General features: G+C 39.4%; 1 protein-coding gene across 1 annotated transcript; it reads left to right on the plus strand.

Moving 5' to 3' along the window:
- The first annotated feature begins 18,477 nt into the window (after positions 1-18,477).
- On the plus strand, positions 18,478-25,689 carry sall4 (spalt-like transcription factor 4). Its single transcript, XM_044352534.1, has 4 exons — positions 18,478-18,723; positions 21,152-23,614; positions 23,704-24,008; positions 24,120-25,689. Exons 1-4 carry the CDS (start codon positions 18,657-18,659, stop codon positions 24,552-24,554), a joined length of 3,270 nt encoding a protein of 1,089 aa, XP_044208469.1. The 5' UTR covers positions 18,478-18,656; the 3' UTR covers positions 24,555-25,689.
- The last annotated feature ends 1,926 nt before the right edge of the window (positions 25,690-27,615 follow it).

Raw genomic sequence — 27,615 nt, forward strand, 5'->3', positions numbered from 1 at the left:
AAATGAAGGGGTTAGATTGCTGGCATTGTTTTAGAGGCGGTGGCAGGGAGGAACTGAGCACTGCTGAGATCATCAGGTTATATCACTTGCTCATATGAACATGTTTATATGAAGCTTTGTGACCGTCGGAGACAGTCGGAGATGGGGTTCTGCACCATGAGGAAGAAAGACGCTTTGTTTTTATAGGCTGCCTGGAATGTGTTGAGGACTGCGGACATCTGCTTTATTAGCATATGTGATTCCACCCCCAGCTATGAATCCGCTGGTGGTCTGATAATGTGTCATACTGTGACTGATATCTGTAAATACAGATGACTGGTAAATGCAAATTTTACACCATTAAACAAACTGGTTGTCATTTGCAATCATATTTAAAAATTTACATTTTAACCTGCAGCTGAAACAGAGGAAGTAAGCTTTCTTAAGTGCAATGTTTATGAATGAAAGAAGTTTTTTTTTGTTCAGCTGCACCACACAGAGATTAGCACTATATGAATGTGTGTGTGTGACTCTGCAAAGTTTTAGTCTGGCTCTCCTGGAGCTTATTGGTGTGAAAATTCCTCAGAAGCATTCTCAGGTCATTACAGATGCATCCCACCCATGCACTCATACTGGCTCATGGATTACCATTTTCTTTGTTAGGCTAATTGCATTATTTGGGGCTTTTTTAAAAAAAAAAATCAAGTAGGGGGTACATGGGCCTATGTATGAATGTACAATCACTCATGGATGAGATTTCTTTCTTCACATGGAAATTGAAGTCTTCAATGTGGACACTGAAGGGGTTTTTTTTCGGGTTGTTAAATGTGACTTCATGCTTGCTCAAAATACATACATGATTTGTCGCTGAGTGTTTTAATAGGAATTATAAATATATAAATCAAACTAGTCCTTAATATAATCATGGGTTTGACCCACAACTCTCCTCAGCCTCTGGGTATTTCCTGTTATCACAACCTCGCGCCAGATGATTAATTAGTTTATGAATGATGCACCATTTCTCAAAAGCCGAGTGATAAGGATCACATGGCAAAGTCTCCTCAGACAGATTTCATCTATTAAATAGACCAGGCCTGTGTAACCTAACACCTTTTAGGGAATGCACTCAATCAAGCCTATTGTTTCTCTTCACATACAGTTCCTTCTGAGAGATAAGTATGGCCTGGCCAAGGAGATAACAACAATGCCTTAAAAGCATGGATGAGACAGTCACTGTCAACACCTCGGTTTGTAGGATTTCCAGTCAGATTAATGTGCCAGCTCGACTCAGCTCAATCAGGGCAGCTCGGGTCATATAAGAAAAAGAACGTTATAAATACAAGAATATGTACGTGGCAAGCAAAACTACAACAGTGCCCCTCAGTTGTTCCCAGTTATCCCTGACTAATATTCAGACTATTAGTCAGGATGTAATGAGCTGAGGCGGTGCCTGTGGTGTGATTCACATAGCAATTTGATGAGGGCAGTTTCTGAATAGGCAGCATAAATATTATGGCATGGAGGATGTGAGTCAGGACAGAGAGAACTCAGTTCATTGGGCCATTACTTGGCTTGAAAGGAAGGAGAGGAAGTTGGTTTGAAGATTTGTCACCAGCAGATCGCTCTGTTTTTAGGAAGGGGGTGGGCTCTGCACAGCTCAGGAATGTGAAAAAAGACCTGGGTGTTGGGAGGTTTTTTTTTTTCTTTCATAAATAAGTCTGACTTGTCTAAGTAATCAGTATCTGTGTGTGTGGCACAGACAAACAGTAACTATTAAATTATACAGAATACAAATATTTCTGATTTAATATTTAGTAAAATATTAATATTACATTGAAGATGAAGTTTATCTATACATAATATTCCATAACGTATTTCATCATCACAACTATTGATTGAAAAGCAACAAAGTTCCTGACAAAACCTGTTGTTCAAGTCTTAAATATGCTTTATGTACGTCTTGAATGACAGGTTTTGTCTCCTTCCTGAAATCTCACTGCTACAGGTAAAACAGAAAGTGACACAATTCTCCTGCCTACATGCTCCGGTTAGGCTCATTATTTCATTTCAAGTCTCGTGATTGCATCTAAATTCCTGCTAAAAGCTGATTTGAGGCAGTTGTCCTGCTCAGACACTCATCACTGTTGGTGGGAGGTGGCTGATATATCCATCTGCGCCTGCGAAGGAGCACTAATCCTTGACAACTGTGCCCCTCTGGCACCATATCCGTTGCACTGCTGGTTGTTTGATACAATGGGCTCCCCTCCTTTGTCCTTGAAATTGTTTTAATTAGCCCCACGGCGGGGGTGGGGTTGCAAACATAAGACTGACTCAATAGGATTGACAAAATCACAGGGGCATGATACTACAGGCTTGCAGATGACAGACACATGTTTGAAACAGATGTTTTGTAATGGACTAAATAAAAGTGACAGATATAGAATCGGTGCAGGCTTTTAAATCACAAGTAATGAGTCAAATTCATGCGGCACCTCAGCTAGCATGCTACATAAATACCACAATTTAAAAACATGTATGAATAACTTTGGAACATTTGGATCCATAAAGTTATGGTTTTTAGAACAGCAGCATACGTTTGAATATTAGCTTATACCATTACATCATCATAACAATGTACATATCCTGGAGTTTATTTGGTGAATCATCCTAATAGAGGATGTGTGCTGTAGTGGAGATGAACAGTCAGTAAGGAATTTAAGTGGGCAGTAATGAATTTTTCATGACGGACAAAACCTGCTGAAAAACACACAATTAAGCAACGAGCCCCCAAAACTAACTTTCCTCAAATGCCACTTGCAACACTTATTGCAAAACTCTAAAAACCTGTTGCACTTGTTGGTGATTCACTAAACAAATGCACTGTGTGGGTGGTTGGTGTGTATGTGTGTAAACATGTGTAGGTTTAGATAAGCCACAGCCACATGCAACCGCCTGTCCCACCACCAAAACTTGCAGCATGGACCATTGGGAGCAGCCGGCAGCCAGCAGCCAGCATCTGCCGACTAGAGGTGACGAGAAGCCGAGTCATTACGTGATCTAAAGAGGATCATGTGACCTCTAAAACGCCACCATAATCCAATATCCATGTCTGTTGTGCGGGTCACTTTCTATTGGAAAGTTAATTCAGGGAATCTCTGTGGAATGCCGGTCAAATAATTAGCACCGGTTCATGATAAGGAGGAGAAACAATCTATGATTTAGAGCAAAAGAACAAAACAGTACATGTGTAATGGGTGAAAAATGGAGGTCAAAAAGAAACTTAGTTTGGCCTTTTATGTAAATGCTCACACCCCCTTCCAAATTCAGCTCTCCCAAGTCAAACACACCCATCCCCCTCATTCCCCCTCATGTCCTCCTCCTCTCCCTGCCCCATGGGAGGAGGGGTGGTGTAGAGAGAGAGAGAGAGAGAGAAAGAGAAAGAGAGAGAGAGAGAGAGAGAGAGAGATCCTAAACCATCTGAATCCCCTTTAACTAAGTGGCCAGAGAGGAGTAAGGGCAATTATTCCACCATGATGCATTCCTTTTCAAAAGAGGATACCATCACTGTTCAACACATGGAATGCAAGCTGTGTTATGGGCACTGAAGGCATGTCACATCCTCCCACCGCTCATGAGAACGAGAGATGTGCATCAAAAAACAGCAAAACAGGTGCTCACAAACGCATTAAGTGCCGCGTGAGCAGCGGGGGAATGAAATATGTTCGGGGGGGCACCGCTTTCATGTAAATGCTTTTACAGTATGGTTATTACAAATGGTTATCCAGCAGCCAAGCAGGGATGTAACTATGTTAAAGAGTGACATATTTGTAATAATGAAATTTCAGATAAAAATGTACTCCAAGTAACAAATACTGCAGAATATATATTCTCAACGTTTTACTATTTCTGGTAGCTGACTGCAAGCTGGGGGGGTGGTGGGAACAAAATAGTTTTCTTTGAGATTTGATTATTTATAACTTGAGTTGTAGGTAATTTTTACTGCCAACATAAACACAGGCTTAATGATGAAAAATATAGCTGTGGGACGTTTTCGAACGGAGAAGCCTACAATTAACAAAGATTAATAATGGTGTGTTGTGATGAAGCCCCTCCTCGTACTGGGAGCCTCGGGCAAAGTTCTGTGAGAAAAAAGTGTTTGTTTGTTTTCAGCCTTCATAGTCATGCTGATTATAAGAAACTGGAGACGTTTCAATTCTTGTCTGCATGGAATTTGGAAGTTTTTTTTCCGCCCCCTGTCACCTTTCATCATCAGTTCGTTGAGAGCGGAACAAAAGAAGGCATGCAGGTTTTTTATTTAACATTGATCAATACGTGCAAATTTTACGTTTATTAAAACCTGATTACCAATTTCAATTCTGCTCGTCTTTCATTTGCTACAGTTGTGATTATGTAACATACTTTAAGAGGATATAATTCACTCCTTTACGCTTTGTGACAAAAGATATGTGATTTTAGTGTTGTGTGGCCTCGCTCCCCATACCCCACCTGTAGCCCGTGCAGTATTGATTGCTCTAGACAGCCTTGTGAGGTCCACTTCTTCAGTGGTGTTTAATGGAGCTCATCGTCCCCTACCAATGCTCTCACCATTTCCCCTGAAACTGGACACTTGCGCACATGTATCATCCAACAGCACCTTCCTTAGGAAGCGACTGGAGCATGGAGCGAGAGCTTTAACACTTCTTTTAAGAGTAAGACAATGAGCGCAAGACAAATTTCCAACCGAGCAGCTGTGCGGTGAAAAACACTTGCCTTTGTCCAGTCCTTCCCATAGTCTCATAGGGGCTGTCATATGCTGAGCATTTGTTTGACTGTTTTAGATGGGTTTTTGAATGCATGTGGGGTGGAACCAAACACATTCTTATGTGTGTGAAAGTCACAGGGTATAAAGACAGATGTAGCATTGCTCAACTCTTATTCTCTCATCTCATCTGTGATATTACTAAAGCCTTTAAGTGGAAGAGTCAGCTTTTTTTTTCTTTTTCATATGCTATGCTTTTTACTGTCAATCAAATGTCTATGATTGTTAAAGCAATATTTTTGGAAATATTTACTTCTCATGCTGAGAGTTATATCAGCAGATTGATACCACTTTCTTGTATTACTGTCAATATGAAACTGCAGCCAGAAGCCTGTTTAGCTTAGCCTATAGCATAAAGACTGGAAACAGTAGGAAACAGCTGTCCAAACATAGCAAAATCTGGCTACCAGCATCTCTAATGGTCACTAATTAACACATCATATCTCGTTTGTTTAATATGTATAAAAACCTAAAGAGTAAAAACAGCAAGTTGTAGTTTTACAGAGGATTATGTGTTGGATTGTTTCTTGGCTGAGTGCAGTAACTTCCAACATGTCGGGCAAATAACCTCCTGAAAAACCACAACTTGTTGTTTTTAAGCTTCAGTTTTTGTACTAATTAATCAAAGAAGATATAATATGTTAATTAGTGTGCTTTAGAGGTGCTGGTAGGTGGATTTTATCATCTTTGGACATGGCCAGGTTAGTTGTTGTGCTAAGCTAAGCTAACCAGCTGCTGGCTGTAGCCATGTACAGACATTAGAGTGGTATCAGTGTCCTTATCTAACTCTCAGCAAGAAAGCAAATATTATTTATTTCTCATCATGTGAAACTATTCCTTTAACTCCCCTACGCGGACCTGTTCCCCATTTTAAAGGCTCAAACAGGAGACATTAGCTTGAAGTCTCTGTAGTCTTTTGTCTCATACCAAACTTTACTGTGTCTGTATCGTGTTAGCAGGCAGATTCTATGCGCTGACACAGACTGCAGCCAGCTAAATGTGTCTGTGTGATAAGTCCAAGCCGAGCCTTTCATCCTCTGGACGTTCGGACGGAGACACAGACAGGTCAGGGTTAATGACAGGCTGTCATTGCACCTTTAATGTACTATGTGTTGAGTAAAGGCTGTTTACACATCCACATATGGATAATGGTTATGTATAGTGAAGAAAAAAAAGTCAAAACTTAAACATGAAAGGATTTTGATAACTGAATACTGATGAAAAAGTATATATATATATATTCTCACATGGTTTATGGAAGGATTGAGGTGGTAAAAATACATTTCTTTACATGACCGAGGTAAGCTCATATTCCATATCTGTGTGACCTGCCTCTCCTCTCTCCCTCGTCCTCCCCACAAAGAAACTGAGTATGAACAACATTTCCTTCAGAGTCTGACTGTAATGGAATACTTGTTAAAAAGAGAAGAATGTGCTTTAATTTGTCAAGGGGATCTGAGCTGACAACTTTAGTAAAGTCCACTATAACAACCTTCCAGGGCCCCTGACCTAGGGAGGGAGTGACCCTTGACCTTATTTGGGCCTCTTTTATGAGGACTTTTTTCGGCTCCGGCCAGATGGCTAAACTATCAAAGGGTTTTTTATGAGAAAAATCTGCAGGCAAGAGTGGAGTAGTATATTTATCTCATTGTGTGGAGGACGAAGCCTCTGTAACTTCCGACTAGGTGGGTCGAGAAAGCATTGGATACACAGAGGGGTGTGTGTGTGTGTGTGTGTGTGTGTGTGTGAGTGCCAGCCTGCTGCTAAACATCTGAAGAGTTGCCTTTTCATAAATTGTATAAACTTCATCCTAAGTAGCTTTTTCATTAAATATATTTACTTACTTTTCTTCTTTCAGTCTCCAACCATATTCATGCTCAGAAGACTTTACAGTATGATGTGATTGCTAGATACTTTGCACAATGCTTTAGATTGGATTATCAGATTAAAATTTTTGTTGCGTTGCCATTATCAGCATCTGACTATTGACTCACGGCCGACACTAACAGCAGCAGCGAACAGAAAAAAAAAAAAAACAGATATTGATTTTATGTCTTTGTAACTCAAAAGCAGCTCCTTGTCAATACTGGCAGTGATTTGGAATAAATGGCCTGTTGTTGAATAAGACTGCTGCTGCTCTTCTGTTTTCAAACAAACCCTGACATTTTTTTTTTATTTTTTTTTTTACAGGTAATGTAAAACCTGTGTATGAAAAGATTTTATAAATGCTACCCTGAAACTGATGTGACAGTTTCCTGAGATCACATGAGCGCAAATCAGTGGAATTTGTGTGTTTGGGAAAGGGAAGAGTTGTGTGTCCCAGGGTCACTATAACTCGCTCTGCTCACATCACTCATGTGGTGTCTTTATGAGCGATGGGCTGTTTTGTTGGATTAGGTTTCTGGGGAAGCATTTAGGGCTGGTCCATAAGCAGAGCGATACAGGAATACATTCAAGATCCCAGTGAATTTTACATGAACTGGATGTACGAATGACATTTGATACGTGACCCAGTACACGACTGTGTGTACTGTGTATTAGCATGACTGACTTTGTGAATGTCTCATAAGTTAATGATAACATGGCTACTCTATCCTGGTGTAGTCACACTGGTGAAAATCCCACTCAGCAGGAAGTAGCTGCCTTCTTATACACACACATGCATAGTCACACAGCTGTTGTAGGCATTACCTATTTGTTGTTCTCCTCAGAAACCAACTCAGCTGCTCCCTCTGAGCCCACTCATCATATGTCTTTTGACTTCTGTATGAACAGGAGCAAGATAATTTCCAGACATGTCTTCCACATGAGTGGAAAGGGGATACACTGGAGTTTCAAATTCATCATGGCACCGGATTCATCATGAACATGCATGTAAAAGATTTAAATATTTGAAGGGATTCTCTCCATGTTTACATTCAGGGCTAAATATGACACCTAAATGTTAAAAATGCACTATTTTTTTGGTATTTATAACCTTCAAAAATGATTCCCAGAATCACAGATCAATCATTTGCAAACATTCAAGGCTTTTAAATGAGTATAACCCTTCATAACTGGGGGTAACCTAAGCTGTTGCTGGCCTGGTTGTTTTAATGTGGCCATTCCTTCTCTTGATTGCACTCAGAGGTCGAGCGAGATCTGAAGTCACTGGAAGCAGTTAAAATAATAGGAGCTGACCATGTGTTTGAGGTTATGAAAAGGGGAGGGACGGCCCCCTTACGCAGACCCGAAACAGTCGCAGAGGGAACCGCTGCAGTTTACTTCAATGTTATTAGAACCTGGAGAATATATGATGATAAAACATCAGTTATGAGGATTTTCATCAGTTATGCATGTTCAGATCTGAACGCTGCAAGATGATGATTGTTTCTATCAGTAAATTCTGTATTTAAAATGATTATTGCTGAACACCTGATCTAAATAAGACACAGCCTCAAAAGCAAACTAAAACAACAAAGCAAACATCTAAACTGAAATTCATATAAATATAGAAACTACACAAATTAATACTTCTTTTTTCAATCTGACATAACTCAATCAGTAATATGTATATTGTGGCTACAGTCAGTACAGTCGGCCTGTTTACTTTCCCTTGCAGGCTCAGCACATGTGCACACACACATGCACACACGCGCCTGCTTTCAAAAATACTCACCTCATACATGTAGATACACCCCAGATAGCTCTGTCTCCGCCCATTTTCATTCACAAAGAGAAGCGTGGTGAGGGAGGCGGGGCTTATTCTCTCCCACATTTGTATGAAACCCTGAGAGAGCACACCGGGGCATCTGTGCAGCAGTGAAAGTCGCTCATCAGCCTAACCTGATATTGTTACTGTGAAAAGATCCTCCAGTTGCAACTTTTACACAATATTTGTATCATAAAGATGTTTATCAGTGTGATTCCCTTTATAAATACTTTACTCCATGCCATTTTGACTTCACAGTTTGATTTGTGTGTCTTGCAAATGAAGTAGAACCAGAATTATGAAGGGGGGGTGGGAGGGGGGGATCCTCCACCTTAAGATTTTTCTTTTTTTTTTTCCATTTCACTGTTAAATCTCCCAAAAGTTGAGAACACAAAGACCCCTGAGCGCTGGCCAGCCCACCCTGCAGATGGCCGGAGGATCAGAGGCTGTCAGCATGCTTAAACGAGTCAAGAGTCGGGGCTTCAGCCCTGTGGGGGAGGACAGAGCATGAATGGGGTATTTCCACCAACCTCTATAGCCCCCCACTGGGCATTTGTAAAATGATTTGTGGCAAATTTGTTTAATCAATATGGATGTGGGGGTTTGGATACCCTCCTCGGACAGAAGTCTTTCTCTCCCCTTTCTCGCCTGTAAATGCCTGAGTGGTCACTGTGTATTAGTAAAACTCAGGTTTTGTTTGTCTCTGTGTGTGTGTGTGTGTGTGTGTGTGTGTGTGTGTGTGTGTGTGTGTGTGGATGCATACCTGAGTGCAAAGAAGTTATTGATCAGGAGAGGACTTGCAAAGCACAGGGATTCAAACAAGTAATACAAGTTTGGACACATAAGCAATGAGGAGAACAAAGACTTGTTCTTTATGACATCTATTGCATGTTGTGTGTCCTTGGGAGAGGAATCCCTCCTCTGAGGTTTGTTTTTCCCTCTTTAAAGTTTTTTTGGGGGGGAATTTTTGCTTATCTAAAGAGAGATTTTATATAAAAGCCCTTTGGGGCCTTTACAAATAAAATAGACTTAATTAAATTTGACCTTAGTTCATGAATTCTGAGTCATATTTTTAGCATCTCGATAACATGCTTCTCAGTGAGTGTTGAGATTTTCTCGTTAACATTGTTTGTGAAGTTTTGAACCAGACGAGGAAAATACAGTAAAAATCTTACATGTAAATGTATTAAGCACACTCCCTTACACAAAAAAAGCTTAAATCCTTCATCCATCATGTAAGGAAGCAACAGTAGTCTCTCTATATATATCTCTCTATCTATCTATCCATCTATCTATCTATCTATCATTTAGCGTGCACAGTGGTTTTGCAGACAGGCAGGTGGCTTCAGTCCAACTCTGCTCTGGCTGCCGTCCATGAGGAGTCAAAGGACAAAGACACTATAGGGTTTTCTCCTTTTTGTCTAACTTGTGATTTACAGTTGCACCTCCCATAAAGAAAACCACCCTCTCTCATAAACACACACACACACACACAAACTTTTGCTCAGTATTTTCTTGTCAGAGAAGAAATTGAGGTTGTTTTTCAAATACCTTTAAATATGGCGCTGACTTTTAATGTAGGAAATCAGAACTAGCGGCATCCTTTAATTATTTAAGACATTATGGCATTTCTGACAACAAAATATTGCTGCGAACTAAAAATATTTGACATAACAAAGTCCTGCATGCCTCTCCGGTTGCTATGCGCAGTTATTATTTACAGCCCGTCCAGCTGGATGGTTCTGGCTCTTCCTCTGGAATTGTTTGCCATTATAAACCCCGGACAGCACGTAAGAACTTTTGTCACACACACTTTTTTAACCCCAGTGAGTTGAATAACTTGAACAGCCCTTCATATGTCTCTCTTTTTTTTTTTCTTTTTTTTCTCACTTCCTATCAAAACTCTGCTACCAGAGTTTACGGCGTCACAGTTCCTGGACAGATGTAGGCAGAATTCCTAATTTCATTCTCATTCTCTCAGCCTGTCAGTTTTGAAAGGGGGAAGCAGGACAGAAAATAATCGGCAGAACATCCCATAAGTCTGAATGTGGGGGCAGCAGATGTGGGTGTGGAGGGGGGGGTTGCCACTGGGCCTCCCCAAGGCCCATCGGACTATTGTTCAGCATAGAAGCCATTTCTGCGGTTGCCATAACAACCATAATACACTCTTATCCATGTCCCTGCGCTCACGGTTGTACGAGCTCCGATTCTTTGAACTTTATTGACAGAGAAGCGATAACAAACACGAGCGTGTCTTTTAAATGATTTTTTTTAAATTACTATTTTTTAAAAAATCAATATGTTTACTTTAATCAAGAAGCAGATAGAACTACAATGTTTTCAATAGCACACAATGACAGGAACTCGGTGATATTTTACTGATCTTACAGAAAATGTGGACATATTTTAAGTGATTGGAAGTGAATATTGTTAAATACAGTAGGCTGAGGCTGCGGGGATTAAGAGTTTCTTTCAACGGTCACAGAAGGCAGTCAATACCTCAGAGGTCCGCGCCTGTCTTTGTCAATGGCCGCTGTAAACCTACATTGAAGAGCCTGAAAACCCACCAGGTGTCTTATAGTCTTTGAGCCTCTGCAGAGGGACCACATTCACTGTCAAGTGCTTTATGCTGTGTGTTTCCTTTGTATTCAAGCCAGTTTTCCCCCCTTCAACACCCAGAGGCGCTTTTTTAAAGCTTTTTGCCTATGTTAAGAACAACCTTTAAGGATTGTATTAAAATGATTTTTATTATCATTATATAATTGTTATATTTGTATATTGTTGCTAAAATCTGTTGTTACTTCTGTTAATGACAAAAGAATGTGTATTTGCTAGTTTGGTAAAACATGACAATAATTCAGTGTGTATTATTATTATTTTCTTTGTTCACAATCTGTTTTTGTGTGCATGTAATTAAAGTCAACCTGAATATGATCAATCAGTATTCTGCAACATATACAGAAGCCGTGTGTGTCCTCGTGTGTATATGTTCACGGGTGTGTCAGCGTGAGATCATGTTAGCATGTGTGTGTTACAATCATCAATGTTTCATCAGAACCATACTTTAACTCTGGTCACTTTGCCATCTGGCTGCACTTTCCAACAAAAAAAAACTTAATCCATCAATGTGAATGAGCATAACATGTGTCCTCCTGCGCCATAAACCACGCCAGTTACATTTGGTTTAAAAAACCATCAAAATGACCACAACTCATATACAAAGTTGATAGATGGGAATTATTTGAACATTCGCATGTTGCTGAAATTGTTTAATAGGTTTAGTTTACATGATAGTCCGTCCATTTGAAGTGTTTATGTTCATGTGTCCTGAAGGTCATGCATGAAACAGATTGTTATACTCCTCTAATGTAAGGTGGAAATACTCTGATACTTAAAAAAAAGTACACCACAGTGTAAAAATACTCCATTACAAGCAAAAGCATTTAAAAACCTACTAAAGTAGTGTATACATTTGCTTAAAGTATTAAAAGTAAAAGTACAGTTTTACAGAAAATCCTCCTGTTATTTATATATTTAATATGTTTAATAAAGTACATTATTACTACTGATGCATCAATGTGTAAGCAGCATTTTACTGTTGTTGAGCTGTAGAGCTGTAGGACTTTATAAGAGTCACATAAATCCGAGGGCTCGGGAGATGATCCTTTGTGTAGGAAATAAGAAAAAAAAGTTCTGCTACATAAATCTGGATTCATTTTTTTTAGATTTTTTCTTTGAGTTTTTATGCAATATTGTAAAGTTTTACCTCTTTAGGTCACAGTTATTTATATGAAAACATCTGAGAAGTTTAGAGTGAAAATGTCTCGTAGACATCTGAAACATTTTTGTAAGGGGTCATAAGCCAAAACGTTTGGGAACTACTGGTTCAATAATTTTACATTGCGGTGTGATTTATGAGTTTAGCATGTGATATTTCACATGAGATATGAATCAAATTAAAAATAACAAGTACAATTGAACAGTAAGTAGTGACTTAATCTGTCAGATAAATGTCGTACAGTAGAAACATAGTGGAGTAGAAGTATCAAGTAGCATAAAATGGAAATACTCAAGTAAATACCTTAAAATCGTACTTAAGTACAGCACTTGAGTAAATGTACTTAGTTACATTCCCCCTCTGGAAAATATATTCAATCTCCCAAAACTGAACATTTTGTAACTCAGAGAAACAAAGAGATTATTTGTCTGATTTTACATCAACTTCTTTGTTTAAATCAGATTTTTTCACCCTCCAACTTTAAATCAAAACGTGTAAATGACCAAAACAAAAGTCGGTAGGATTCTATTGTGCGCTCTCAAAAGCTAATTAGAAGTGAGAGAGGACTGATATCCTGTAGCCCCTCCGCTCAGCACTTCCCACCCTGTAAATGTTTATGACCCTGGCCCAGGTTGCATCTCAGATTTGAAGGATTGGGCCCCCCCGTTGACTCACAGCTTGATGGTGACTTCCAAGCTCTCTCTATCTCTTTGTTTATTGTGTCCCAGATTCTTCAAGTTTGACCTCCCCTTAAGTTTTGTCATCTACAAAACTGCCATGCCATTATTTTTTTAGAAACGTATGGTATTCTGTTAATTAATAACTCAATAGTTGTGAGGTTTTACCATCTTAATAATCTCTGAGAGTGCTATATCTGTTATCATGCTTTACTTTCTCATAATAGCTTCATCTCTCTGGGCTTGTTATTGCATAAACTCATGGTACGTTTCTTCACTGTGTGTCTGATCAGAAGTGAGAATGAGAAAAGGGGGGACACAGCGTCGGTTCTCTTCATACAGTGAGTCCTTGTTCCACCCAACACTCTATTGTTTATTGATGGAGGCAGTTGTCATAGTCATGCAACAACAAAAGCCTGACTATTGGTGTGTTTACCTCTGCACAGGAACCACTGGGCAATTCTCCATTAAATTACAGCCATGTGTGGGCCACTGATCTCTCTCCCCTCACCCGCCAGCTCCCCCCCCCCCCCCCCCCCTCCTGCACCACAGATACATTCACACACTCGAGTGGTGGAACAAGATTAAGACTGTTAACATTACTTATTGAACCAGGCAAAAAAAAAGAGGTTACACTGGCAAAAAATATGTCAAATAATTACAACAATCTTGACCAGAAATATAACCCAAAAAACCAAATTCAAAGACGTCACAAGCAGAGCAGAAGTTGTTTGTGGAATGCTGTGGCACATAATTTCCTAAAAGCCCCCAACCCCCCAACCTCTCAGTCAACGGTGTGAGACAAATAAGCAGTCATCTTGTTATCTCTAAAGAAACAGATCTGCTTTAAAGACAGAACCATTTATACTTCCTGTTTCACCCAGGTGTTACAACCATTTCCGGGTTGAACTCACAACATGCAAACACTTCTGTTACAATTTGATTTAACATTTTTGCCGGCTTTTGTCGAGTCACGTCTGTTTAAATGTTTAATTTATAACAGAAATAAAAAGCACTTTGTCTGTATAATTACATGTATTTATCCTGTTGACCGGTAGGTATGCGTGGTAGTTAAGTTCTGTATGACTCATATGTGTAATGCTTTTCAAAACATTCAATGGGGAAAAACAATATTGGTACAGCAGACAAACATCCAATACCTTTCACCTCAGTGCCCTCGGTCTCTATTCTAGGCTTCGATGTTACCAAACAAAAGATCTAAATACATGTGTTCATGAAAAGGAGGACATTTGAAAGGGTGTTTGCTGATGATCAATAATGAAAACAGTCTGACGCTATAGTAATTGCGGCGAGCCTCTATACTTGTATTTGCTAGATAATGCCATGTTTAGATGATTGTACAATCACGGAAAACAAACGACGGTGGCAGGGAAAATTACTGTATAGTCTTAACAGAGCTCTCATTGAAAAAAAAAGGCGCATTGATTGCCTGGAAGCAGAGCGTAAGATGTGATATAACAAATATGATTGGAGATTTTTTTAAAAAAACAGCAACTAGGTAGTCTTAGTAACAACAAAAGGTCACCCAGACCTATCGTCAGCGTTACTTACCCTTTCATGAGAATCAAGCCTTGCATGAAAAAAAAAACAACTTTTTGCCTTTGTCCTTTGTGTGACTTTAATGACGTTATTTATGACTACAAGGGGAGGGGGCGGGGGGGAGAGATGTTTTAAGGGGCACCTGAAGAAAACCAACAGAGGATAAAATAATAAAACAGGATCTTAGAAATACACTCAAAAGAAATCCCGATGTCAGTGAGCAAGAAACCGATCAACCATTGTTCCACTGTTGAAGAGGAGAAATAAAACACATCTGAAACGGTGAGAAATGATCCACCTGGATGTATCGGCAGGTCCTTACAGAGAAAAAGGCTTTTGTTAATGTATGTCTCTAGTGGTACAGTTAATTATTTTCAATATAAGCACTTGTCAAGGTGTCTGATTGAATGCAGCACTCTGGAAATTCATTGCAAGGCGTTCAGGATGATGCTGAAATGTCATCATGAATGTTAAAAGATGGCACATTTTTGTCTCTTGTCTTTGTTTCCTGGCACATTTTGAGCAGGAAAAATGAATTATATCATAATTAAGTTATTTTGTTTGAGCCCAAACTAGTTATTTGACTGTGCTCTTATACAAAGATGAGTGTAAAGCATAAAAAAATCAGGCTAGTTCTGAGAAACAGGACTGATTATCACACTGATGTGAAATAGCTCATCCTTCCCAAGTTGGTCCCGCGCCTTTCATCTTTTACTGAGTCCTAAAAAGCACATGTTCAATTTACAATTCCTCAGCAAGTGTTAGGGCTGTTATTGTTTGTCCACCGCAAGGTCATCGTAAAGCTCGGCAAATGACACATCTGAGAAACTTAACGTCTCTCCCACCTCGGAAAGGTTTTCTTGCCACACTCGACTTATTCAATGTGGAGGGAATCAGAGAAGGTCAAGGCAAAGAGAATAATCATAGAAATATAACTGTCCAAAGGGTGTTTTTCAAACTGCTCTGTTTGCCATTTATGAGGTCTTTCATCTGTGGCCAGTGCAGATTCTCTATTGTCAGATACATGACCTGGTCAAGGAAACAGTATTGTGTTTGCTCTCTGTGCTTATATGTCTATATGTTATATTGCTTTTTTTTTTTTTTTTTTTTACAAATATGGAGGATTTCTATTTTTTTTCACATAATCATTGCCTCCATGAATTGTGTGTTACAAGGTGAAAACTGTTCTTTTTTCAAATAACTTAATTCATATTTCACTGACATGTTTTGTTGTTATTTAAGATTCATTGTATACATCTTATTATTTAATTTCCAAAAAGATAGGTCAAGTCGCTTGATGCCCCTCTGGTTCCCACAACTGCGGTTTTATGAGCGCACACAGTTTGAGCTGTTTAGATTGAACGTAAGAGAAACAGCGTATTCAAGCATAGTTTCTTATTGGGGCAATAAACTGTCTAGACAGCACTCCCCTCTTTTTCACCTTCAGCCAGTCCCTTAAAGGACATTTGTTTATCTGAATATATTGGCTTGTCTTTGTCTCACACTTATCAGCTGTGGCATTATATAACACATTCTGGGTCATTTAAGACTGAGAGACAGAGCGGTGGAAAGACCCATAACACTTATGACGTATTTAGTGTGACTTCATGTTACAGTTTGTTTCGATTCATACGCTTAATTTTAAAAAAAAAAGTTATGGATTCAAGATAAACTTTGCAGATAATGATTGTTTTTATACTCGGTGAATCTATGATTCAATTATTTTTTCATTTAGTCAATTTGTAAAGCTTTAAAATTAAGTTACCGGAACCAAAACTGATTACTTAAAACAACTTGTTTTCTCTGACCAACAGCACAAACAAAAACATTCAGTTTAAAATGGCATAAAAATAATCAAATCCTCATATCTAACCAGATGAGATTTTATATTTTTACTTGAAACATGATGATTAAACTTTGATTAATAGGCTAATTGTTTCTGCATTACTCTGACAAGAACATTTTCAGTCTATTATGCTTTCATGGAGCCTTTTACACCCCTCATGACTCTTTGCTTTGTGTACAAATGTGTGACACTACTTTCACACTGTTGAGTTTTAGAATATATTTTTATTATTATTGTGACATCATGTCACACATGTGTCATGAGGAATTTGTCCTCTCTCTCCTCTACATTTAATATATAATAAATCAATGTCCAAAATAAACTTTTCCCACACTTATTTTGCTTGATCTCAGCTGACCCCCTCGGTGTCTGTACAGCAGCATTTCATCACTACGTCACATTCCAAAAATGAATTCCTGTCTGCAAAAAGTAATCTGAGAAAATGTTAATGTAATGTTAATGGAAAAGCAGGTTGCACCGTATCTCCTGCATCACTACAAACATACTTCACATTTTCCCATTCTGAGAATTTGCAAGTGTGTGTGATCTAGATTCTTGGTAAAATATCTCAAAAAGAGATCAGGATTAGATTAGATCAGTTTCGTGAGAAAACACACTGATATAACAAAAGTCATTGTGATTCTGGTGAATTTTCTGTTTAAACTACTTTTTTGATAGTTCACTGTTAACATGCAGGAGGTTGATCATTGTGCACCGCAGATACAACAGGATATGAACAATTTCTTGCTATAATAAAGGTTTTCCCCTTGTGTAAATTATTTTCCATGTGTGTGAAGTAAATTTCCTGCAATGTTTTTGGTACATGAGCTATGCCCACAAGGTGAATGTTAATATGAAGCAGAAACATTATTGCAGCATCTTCTTCATTTCATAACACAACTTATTTGTTGATGTTATTGAATAATTAGTTTTTGTCAGATAGCAAAGGTAACATTCATGTTTCCCATTAAATAAGTGTTACACCAGCAGCGACACATTTGATTATTGGGGAGGTATTTCTCATATGTTTTGACATAATATAATAGAATTTGGGGAGGTATTGCTTAGGACACTGAAATATAGGAAATACAGAGGTAACAATATGACAAATTCAGCCTCATTAATAAATAATGCTTCATTGCAAATAGATCACTCAGAACAGTTGGAGTCATCACCTAAACTAGAGCAGTGACCTGCAGAAATGCTTCCTAAACTACAACGTCCAGACCCGCTAACAATTAACATGGACAAAAAAGCTTGTTTTTGTTTTTTATGTGCTGTGCCATTTTCTGTGACGGCTAAACTATTTCCTGTAAACCTACATCATAAATACTTCTGTCAGCCTAAAAAAAAAAAGATGTGTAAACAGAGTTACTGAGTAGGCTTTTTACCCTTCATCACTGTACATTCCTGAGACAAAACTGTTCTGACTTTTGGCTGCATTTGGTAGAGTTTATGACCATTTATACCCTCACTACGAATAAACATTGACCCTATGATATTTCTGGAAGAATAAACAAATGACAAATGTATAAATGCCTCAAGGGATATTATGAGAACATGACAGTGTGTGCGTATATGTACAGTAGAATGGTAAGATTACCATAAACTGACTTTTACTTATCAAAGGTGCATTTGCCTTCATCATGAATGCATTGCAGTGATGCTGTAGGAGGATAAAGATATAACATTTGATAAGGTTCCTGGAAAGTGAAGAATACATAATGAATCCCCTGCAGAAAAAGACATATACAAGAGTGAATGCCACTCTTGTCATGCCATGGCAAATAAAATAAATATCTCAAAGTACGATATGGTAATTATATCAGCGCCTCATGCGGTCATCTAATCATAATATTCTGGTGTTTTGACTCATTTTTTTTTAAATCAGAAATGTTGACAGAAGGTTTAAGACAAAGGTGTTTGAGTGAACTGTTGCTCGCATGTGTCTGTGTGCGTTGACAACATTTTTTTTTTTTTTTCATGAAGGAGGAAAAGAGCGATGAGTTGGGTGTTATTAACCCTGCCTCCATCCTGCAGTCCATCCACTCGCATGGCTCCTCCCGCCCCCTCCCGGCACTCCGCTGCGCTCATCAATAGGGAGCGTATTTGAATAATGTGTGAGCACTTGGACTGGAGCCAATCAGCTGTCAGAGCACCGTGATAAATCGCAATGCATTATTGATAATAATAATTACGTTGACATGCGCATTTCTACTTGAGGGGGCTAATTTTCCAAGCTGAAGAATTTGTTGAAGAAGGAGAGGAAAAATTGTTTGTAACTCTTTGCCACTGATGGTTGCACCATGTCGAGGCGCAAGCAAGCCAAACCGCAGCACATCGACTCCGACGAGCCCGGTTCGTTAGAAAATGGTAAGTTTACACAAACGGTATCAGTGTTTGATACTCTTAAACGTAAACCTGTAGCCCAACCATGCCATGTTGCGAACTATTGGATGTTTTATCTCAAAGTTGGAGGCTGACTTTTACATTGTTCCCCTCGCACTTTGACCTGTTGCTGTCCTCTTTTTTTTGAATTGACCAGGAATTAAACTTAGCCGCAGTTGCTGGGAAGTGACTAATTCAGAAATGATTTTTTTGATCCCAGTACAAGTGCTCACCGAGGGTCGCTTTAAAATGCAACAGTGTAGCTTTTACTCATGTTTTCCTTCTCATAATGATGAAATGACCGAGTCGCATCCTTCATTTTGTAATTATACGGGGTTAGCAGTTGGCAAAGTTCTTCCTTAATCGATTAGCTGTACCTTTTCCGTAAAAAAGCAGATTTTTACGTGGATGAATGTGTAGACGGTAAATCTCTTTGAACTTTTTTTTTCCTCTCAATGAGGCCTGTGTTGCTACCTGTTGATTGTTTGATACATTGTAGTCTTACTTTAGAAGTTGAGTGGCAGTGAATGTCTGTGTAGGTTCATCAGGATGTCAGATTATATGCAGGTTATTTCTTTTAAATTAGATATTAAGATTGGTCTCGCTTTTAATTGATGATTAACTTGACTGCGCACTTTTAAAGCACTTTTGACTGCATTTAGATGGATAGTGTCGTGGTTGGTATTTTGTTGAAAATGTAATGATCCATTCTTTCCTCAGATTTGCTGTATATAATGTAAAAGTGTGCAAATATTTTGATATTAGCCGACTTCTTTTAGTGGCATTTGTTTGCAAGTGTGCGCCAATTTTTTTTTTTTTTTTTTGAAAACAAAGGTACCCAAAATCTGTATGAAATGTGACTCTGGAGCAAGCTGACCTAAAGGCAATAAATCCCCCAGTTTAATGCATGACTGTTTCCTTTCGTACATATGTGGAGAGGTGGGGGATGGAGCAGTGGCCTTTTTGTGGAGACTGGGTGGGGGTGCGTTTTGGTGTTGCCATATGCAAGCTCCAGCGCTGTGGCAGACCTCACCTTACAATTAGGAAACTTGGATAACGAGGTGTTCGGAGAGTAGCAACACATTTTGATTTGTGTTTGCCATTTAGAACATTGTTGCTGTTTTTAATTTTAAAAAAATGACTCTTCGTGTAGCACACTAGCGCCCATGAACTGTATGTTTAGCCTGACCTCGTGTCATGTACCCCACTAAAGGTTATCACATACAGGTCATGCGCCGTCAAGTGGTAAACTAGTGCGTTGCCGTCTTATTGCTTTATAGCCGACAAGCTTCCAAAGAAATCACAATGAAATATACTTCAAATTACGTCTCTTGTGTTTTGTTCTTATCAAAGTTAATTGTATTGCGATAAGAAGCAGCTGCACTGTAGTGCGCAAATGTGGCTGAGCCATGCTTACTGTTGCCTCATGGATGAGAATGTAATGCAGGTTGCAACTTCTTGTTTTTTTGTGACACTGCTTCAATGCCTCCTGGTGAGCAATTAACAAGTCCAACAGTTTCCTTGGGTAAATGCAAGCAGTCTACCCCCTTTCTCTGAAGCATTAGCATTTAACAATACACCCAGTTGTGAAATGGCCTCTTGGTTAGCAGACAAATTAAAATGCACACTTGGAGCACTTATCAGGCTTTCACAGGCTGTGAAAATGCCTGACAAGGTAATCAACATTAGATTACCCCTTTCCTTTCCTTTCTTTTCTTTTTAAGCCCATGTTTGCCCTGTAAACTTAGTCATGTTTTTTTTTTTTTGCCTTTTTATTTTATATCAACTGGAAATCAAATTCAGTCTGAAGGTTTATAGTTATTTGCTTTTTGTGAAACATAGATTCACTGTTTTACATGATTTTAAGTAGTGCCTAACATGTGGTGCTGGAAACAGATCTGATTTTTAGCAAGTGGTTAATGGCTTTTTTTTTCACAGAAACATAGTAAGTTAATGCCCCATGGCTCTTTCACTTTCTGGACATTGTTCTGGGTAATGTCACAGGTAGATGATTGCCCTCTGCTGGCCCAGTGGACAATAGGCAAATTCAAAGTCTCTCTATAGCCCAGTGCAGTGACCAAACAAAGAGGGAAACCTAACAAGATTATGTAAACTAATAAATACAAAAAACTAATGCCTCAAAAATCAGAGATAGATGTTAATTACACAGGCCTCATAAAGTCAAAATATTTTGCAAGGCTGTTGTGCTGGATTTCAATATATTGCAAAGGGTCTTGTTATTTATCACCACAATTTGACATTACTATTAATTCTGTTTCTAAACCTGAAAGTCTGCATATTACTCATTTTATATTTTGATTTATTAACAACATTTTTGAATATTTTTATTGGTCAGATATTGTCCTAACTGTATGAAGATCACTAATTTGGATTCTGTATCCTCTTGTTTTAGGGATTCATCGAGATGATCAAGCTGAGGAGACCGGAAATGAAGTGAAGCGGTTCAGAATGGATGAGACCAGGGTCTGCAACAAGTGTTGTGCTGAATTCTTTGATGAAGCAGAATTTCTTGAACATGAGAGAAATTGCACTAAAAGTCAGCAAGTGCTCATCATGAAAGATGGAGATGGCAATGAAATGCCTGAGGAATATTCGCGAGGTTCTCCTGAAGGCCTAACTAGTGACCATGATGATAGCCAGTCCAGCGGTAATTCCCTTTCAAACATCAATACAGACCACCTGGAACGAACTGAGGAAGAGTCCAGCATGAATGTGGAGGACTCAGGACAACAGGATCGGGCAGAGATGTCTGCCAGCCCTGAGATGACTTTCCATCCCTCACCTGAAATGCAAGATTCAAATGTTACTCTTGAAACCATGGCTGACACTAAAGTGGCCGTCTCCCAACATTCTTCAAATAATACATCTCTAACCTCATCACAAGATGCAGTGCAGGCCATCCCGATGATATTGGAACAGTTGGTGTGCCTCCAGCAACAACAGCTACAGCAGATCCAGCTCACAGAACAGATTAGAATCCAAGTAGCCATGATGACTCCGCAGGGTCTTCAGTCATCAGTAGTGGCAGCTATGGACCCTCTGAAAGCCCTTGGTGCGCATCTCTCTCAACAGCTGTCTGCTGCAGCAGCTCTGATAGGGAAACGGACCGGCAGTCAGAGCCTCTCTATTGAGACAATGAAGCAAGGTAAACTACCTCTGCCCACTGGCATCCCTACCTCTCTACCTGGAGGACTGGGTACAATGACTTCTAAAATAGACAATTTGAAGGGCATTCCAGATCTGGCCAGCCGTTTACCAGCACTACTGCCCCAGTCACCAGGTGCATTAGGTTTCCCTAACAACTTCAGTGGTGTCCAAGCAGGGATTGATTCCTCCAAAAAAGTGAAGACTAAGATGCTGAACCTCCCACCAGAATCAAAGAATGGGGACCCATTATACAAGCACAAGTGTAGGTACTGTGGAAAGACCTTTGGCAATGACAGTGCTCTCCAGATTCACTTGCGTTCTCACACTGGAGAGAGGCCCTTCAAATGTAACATCTGCGGAAACCGCTTCACAACCAAAGGAAACCTCAAAGTGCATTTCCAGAGACATAAAGACAAGTATCCTAACATCAGCATGAACCCTCACCCTGTGCCAGAGCACCTTGACAATATTCCTACCAGTAGTGGCATTCCCTTTGGCATGTCTGTGCCCATGGACGACTCAAATATGACTGAAATTAAGCCTATACTCGCCCCTGCAGCTGCTGGGTTCCACCCGTCATCCATACCGGGATTCAAGACTTCATTTGACGGATTTGGAGGGGACCCATTTTCCCAGAGACCCTCCCCATCAACAAGTGATGGCTCCCCATCTGTTTCCTCGAATGTGTTTGGCCAAGAGACAGGAATGGATGCGAACCAGAAGGATGCTAAAGAACTGCTTGGAGCACTGCATCATATGAATGGCAATGCCCTTCCGGGAGAACAAAGCTCTGGAACAGCAAAACTTCAGCAGATGGTGGATGGCCTAGAAAAGAGGACCAACGACCCCAATGAATGTGTAATCTGCCATAGGGTGCTCAGTTGCCAGAGCTCACTGAAGATGCATTACCGAACACACACCGGCGAGAGGCCCTACAAGTGCAAAATCTGTGGCCGTGCTTTCTCCACCAAAGGTAACCTCAAGGCCCATTATGGAGTACATAGGGCTAACACTCCTCTTAAAATGCAGCATTCCTGTCCCATCTGCCAGAAGAAGTTCACCAATGCTGTGGTTCTGCAGCAGCACATTCGCATGCACATGGGTGGGCAGATCCCCAACACTCCTATGCCAGAAAACCAGTTTGAAGCAGCGGAAGCAATGGAGCCATCTCTACCAGAGGAGAAGCCTATGGATACCAATGGTTTTGAAGCAAGCATGGAAGAGCATGAGCCAGAGCTGAACTCCCAAAAGCCAAATGACACCTCGGATTCCCTCCCATCTGCCACTGAGGAACAACCAAAGAAGCATGCTGCACCCGCTGTGTTTTCCAGCCTAGATGTTTTGAAGAATCTCACCTCTGCTCTTGCACTGAAACGGCAGAGTAGCACAGCTTCGGAGAGCGAGGGAACATCCAAAGAATCCCCATCAGCTCCTAGAGAGCAAGAATATCAGAATGGCCGTAGTCCTGCCATTTCTGATTCAGCCATGTCATTTCACTCGTCTTCCCCTGTAAACAACAACATTAGTAGCAAGTCTCCTGAGTCTGCTGTTGATGAGTTTGCCCGCACTGGGTCAAAACCAGACTCTGATGGTGGCACTCAAGATGGACATGAATCAAGTGGAGCCCTTGACCTCACAGCTTCCAGCAGCTTTACCCCCAAAGTAATCAAAGAAGAACCTGGCATGCCATTCACAAATGGAGACTACAGTGAGTTTATTAGTTGAATTAATAAATATTTTTATGTGTGTGTTTCATGTTGAATGCTTGTATCTAATTTTCCTCTCTTGTATCAACAGCTCCTAGTAACATGCCTTTCATGAGGATACCATCAAGTCTGGCCAGTCTGGAAATGAAGATTCCTCCAGAGAATCCTTTGGGTCCTCATGGCTTGTTCAGCTCCCATATGCCTCAGGGAACAGCCATGCCCTCCTCCATCTCCACCGCACCGCGACGATCAACCAAACAGCACATGTGTAATACCTGTGGCAAGAACTTCTCATCTGCCAGCGCCTTGCAGATCCATGAGCGCACTCATACAGGGGAGAAGCCTTTTGCCTGCAATATCTGTGGCAGGGCTTTCACCACCAAGGGAAACCTAAAGGTAAGTCAACTTGGTCTAACTGACACTAAGTGTGATTTAGTATATAATACTGCTATTTGGTAAATAATATCATGCATATTGATGGTATGGAATTTACTGTTTGTTTTTTAGGTGCATATCGGCACTCACATGTGGAACAACTCATCACGGCGTGGTCAGCGCCTGTCACTGGATAATCCCATGGCGCTGATGGCAATGAGCTCAGAGGCTAATATGTTACCAGAAATTATGCAGGCCCCCAAAGAACTGGCTGCTCCAGCAATGAACTTTGACCCGTCTCTGTGGAACCAGTATGCTGCCGCCTTCAGTGGTGGCCTGACCATGAAGACCAATGAAATTTCTGTCATCCAGGGTGGTGGCATCCCACTCCCTGGGAGCCCTGCTGGTGGGCCTCTGATTGGATCCACTGGAGGCCTCATGAAGATGGATGGATCCCACTCTGGCTTGCCTGCCACCATGGCTGAAATTGAGAAGAACAGCTCTGACAGTGTGCCAAAATCCCAGTTCCCACATTTCATGGAGGAGGGTAAAATTGCAGTTAATTAGGCTTTTTATCCATCAAGCCAGTTTATCACCTGAATGTCTCCTTTCGAATGAGGTACAATCAATATTCAGAGAAAATCTTGTAGAATTCTGCTTAGATTGGTTGAATTTTTCCAGTAACTTCATCGCAGCTCTCTATCCTCCTGACCTGAACTATTCTCAAGTGTTACTTTTAGTTGAACTTAATATAACTACTGTAGTTGTATTTTATTTTATATAAATATATATGCGGGTATTTTTTTTTTTTTTTTTCCTGTGACTTTTTCTTTTGTTTTGCTGTCTATCCAGAAGTTTGAATGTATAACTTACTTGAAACTGCTTTAATTCAGACTGTCTCCTTGATACTTTAGAAGGATTTTGACTTCAGGGCATGATTTTTTTAAGAACACCATGTCTCAGTGTTCAGAAATAATGGTGTAGTTAACCGTATGTGTCTGAAATGACTACTTTCCCTCCTATTGTGTGCCATAGGTTTTGACATTGTACATTTTTGTAGTGGTTAATGTCATTAGCATGTTTAATTTTGAAGGGGCTTTTGATGAGATTGACAGATTATTCCAGTGTCTTGTCTATTAAATCAAGGTGCAACAGTTCAGTCATCTTTTTCTGATAATGTAGATAATAAAATAGGCTGTCACCTTTTTTGCGTCGGTGCTAAGATACAGTAGTTAATGACTTTAAAGTTCAAGACATTTTGCCAAGTGCCTAACCTGAATTGTATGTGTTGCTGTCGTCTTTCACTGCACCATAAGGTTGTTATGAAGGCTATGTTAGACTGATTAAATTATAGTTGTAGCATTGCATGTATTTCATATTTTCATCAGTTTACAAATGTCAGCCTCCCCTCAACCATGTATTTCACTTGTAAATCTGCAGTCAAATTTAGTTGGCTGAGCTCTGAAAGCTATTACAGGCTTTATGTTCTCATGCCTGCACTTTATTTAAGGTTTCAGTTACATTTAGATCTTACAGTTGCATTTCAGTTTCACTGCTTTATACAATGTTGGCTAAACAAGGAAAGCGCAAATCAACAATTTTGTCACCTCTTCTTTTCTGTCTAATTTGTTTGAAACAACCACAAGTTATTGTCAGACTTTTTTTTTCCCTAGGTTATCTTTTTCAGCTTGTAGCATCATTAATTTATTTATAATACACAAAAGGCTTGAGTTTAGGGGGTAAGTTCTACCTCGTTTTAGATTTTAGTTGTCCTCCACTCCCCCCTACTCTCAATGCAATGCTCTGTACATTTTCCGATACATTCTTGATTATACGAGAAGATTTTTCATTCTCAACCTGCTGAGTTGAACAGTAATGAATGTATCACTGGACACTTTACACAACTCAGAATGGTCAGAGTTCTTTGAAGGCCCCTGCTGTACATTCCTTATCGATATGCATTTGCCAAGTTGTGCCTTTCTTTAGCAAACCATGTCAAAACTGCTTTCAAGTTGTCTACAATTCAAGTAATGTTGAGCCGATTTGGCTTGTTTACAATGTAACTGTTTTTTTTGTTTTTTTTCAAATGTTTCCTTCATCTAAATGTTTTCTGATTTTGAGAAATAAAATCAGGGTGACTTTTTCAACATTTTTCCTGTCATTACTTCACTACAGAAGACATTGTTACCACTTACTCCTCAACCGCATAGGACAGACTGACTACACTGATTTCTATGGCAGCACAGTCAAGTTTGAATGTACATAAAATACCTAATTTACATCAATTCACCTTCAGATGACCCAAGTGATTTTTTTTTTTTTTTTTTTTTTTTTTTGTTTCCCTACTCTCATGACCCACCGGTGGTCATTAATCCCTTGCCATTTTGCATCCCCAACGAAAAACTATTTGCATTCCCAACTGAAGCATGCTCCTCAATCACGTGTCCATAATCCATTTTAGGCCAGCTACGGCGGCCTTTTCCTTTACAATTTTGTTACTGTTTTGTTTACACTCAAAGTAGTAGCAGCAGTAGTAGTTGTAGTAGTGGCATTCATGGAGTTAAAAGTACAGAAACATATGTACTACAATACTACAGCCATACAACAAATACATCCTTATTCAAAATGTTTAACTACCTTAGTTGTTTGTGCATTCACTCAGTTCTGTGGTACATTTTGAGGCTGTATTTTGTGATGTTTTATCAGACTGTTCGATTTAATTCTGTCATAAACAACATGCCCATAACACACTTGTCTGAACAGTCACAAAAATTAATAAATAAAAATTAAGATTCACTCCAACACAGGACCTGGACTTACAACAACAAAAATATACAATGAAATAAAATAAAGCAAATTATAAATAGTATGCAACAAAAAGAAAATGTGCATAAAACTGAAGCATGACACAGGATAAAACAATGTAAATTCATTTCCACAGTGTTCACCACCCCAAATCATGATAACAACAGAGGTTGCTGTGCTTTTTCTAGTGACATGTAAATGTAACCATTGTAGGTATTGCTCATTATACAATTAGCAAATTTTGAATAAAAAATGGTCAACAAGTATATTGACCAATTGCTCCTATTCATATTTCCTTTGGTAAAAAGTATTTCCACCTGTATTTAAAAACTGTAGTTTCTCACATGATGTTTTCAGCTGGATTTAGATCCAAAAAAGCATATCTTTTGACAGGTATTGTGACTATTCCTAGTATTATACAGCACCTATGCTAGTCTCTAGTACACGTGTAAATAGCCTGACCCCAGGTTCATTGGGATTCATTATATTGAATGAGGTTTCTAATATTTTGTCCACCTCACCTAACATATACAGAGAACACCTTACAGTATAATAAAATCCAACATAACACCATAAACAATAGCCTTTATGACACATTATCACAACTGCTGTATTGAATTTCACTGTATTTTATGGTCAGTCACCAGCAGTAGTGGGGGAAATCTTCAAATCTGTGAGTAAGAGAAGAAACACCATAATGCTTAAAGTAAAAGTCCTACATTCAAAATTCTCCTGGAGTTAAAGTTCATAAGTATTATCAGCAAAATTACAAAGTATCAAAAGTAACATTTGTTACATAGAATGGCTCCTTTCAGAGCATTAA

Source organism: Thunnus albacares, chromosome 5, assembly GCF_914725855.1.
Source record: "Thunnus albacares chromosome 5, fThuAlb1.1, whole genome shotgun sequence".
In the NCBI taxonomy this organism is placed as follows: domain Eukaryota; kingdom Metazoa; phylum Chordata; class Actinopteri; order Scombriformes; family Scombridae; genus Thunnus; species Thunnus albacares.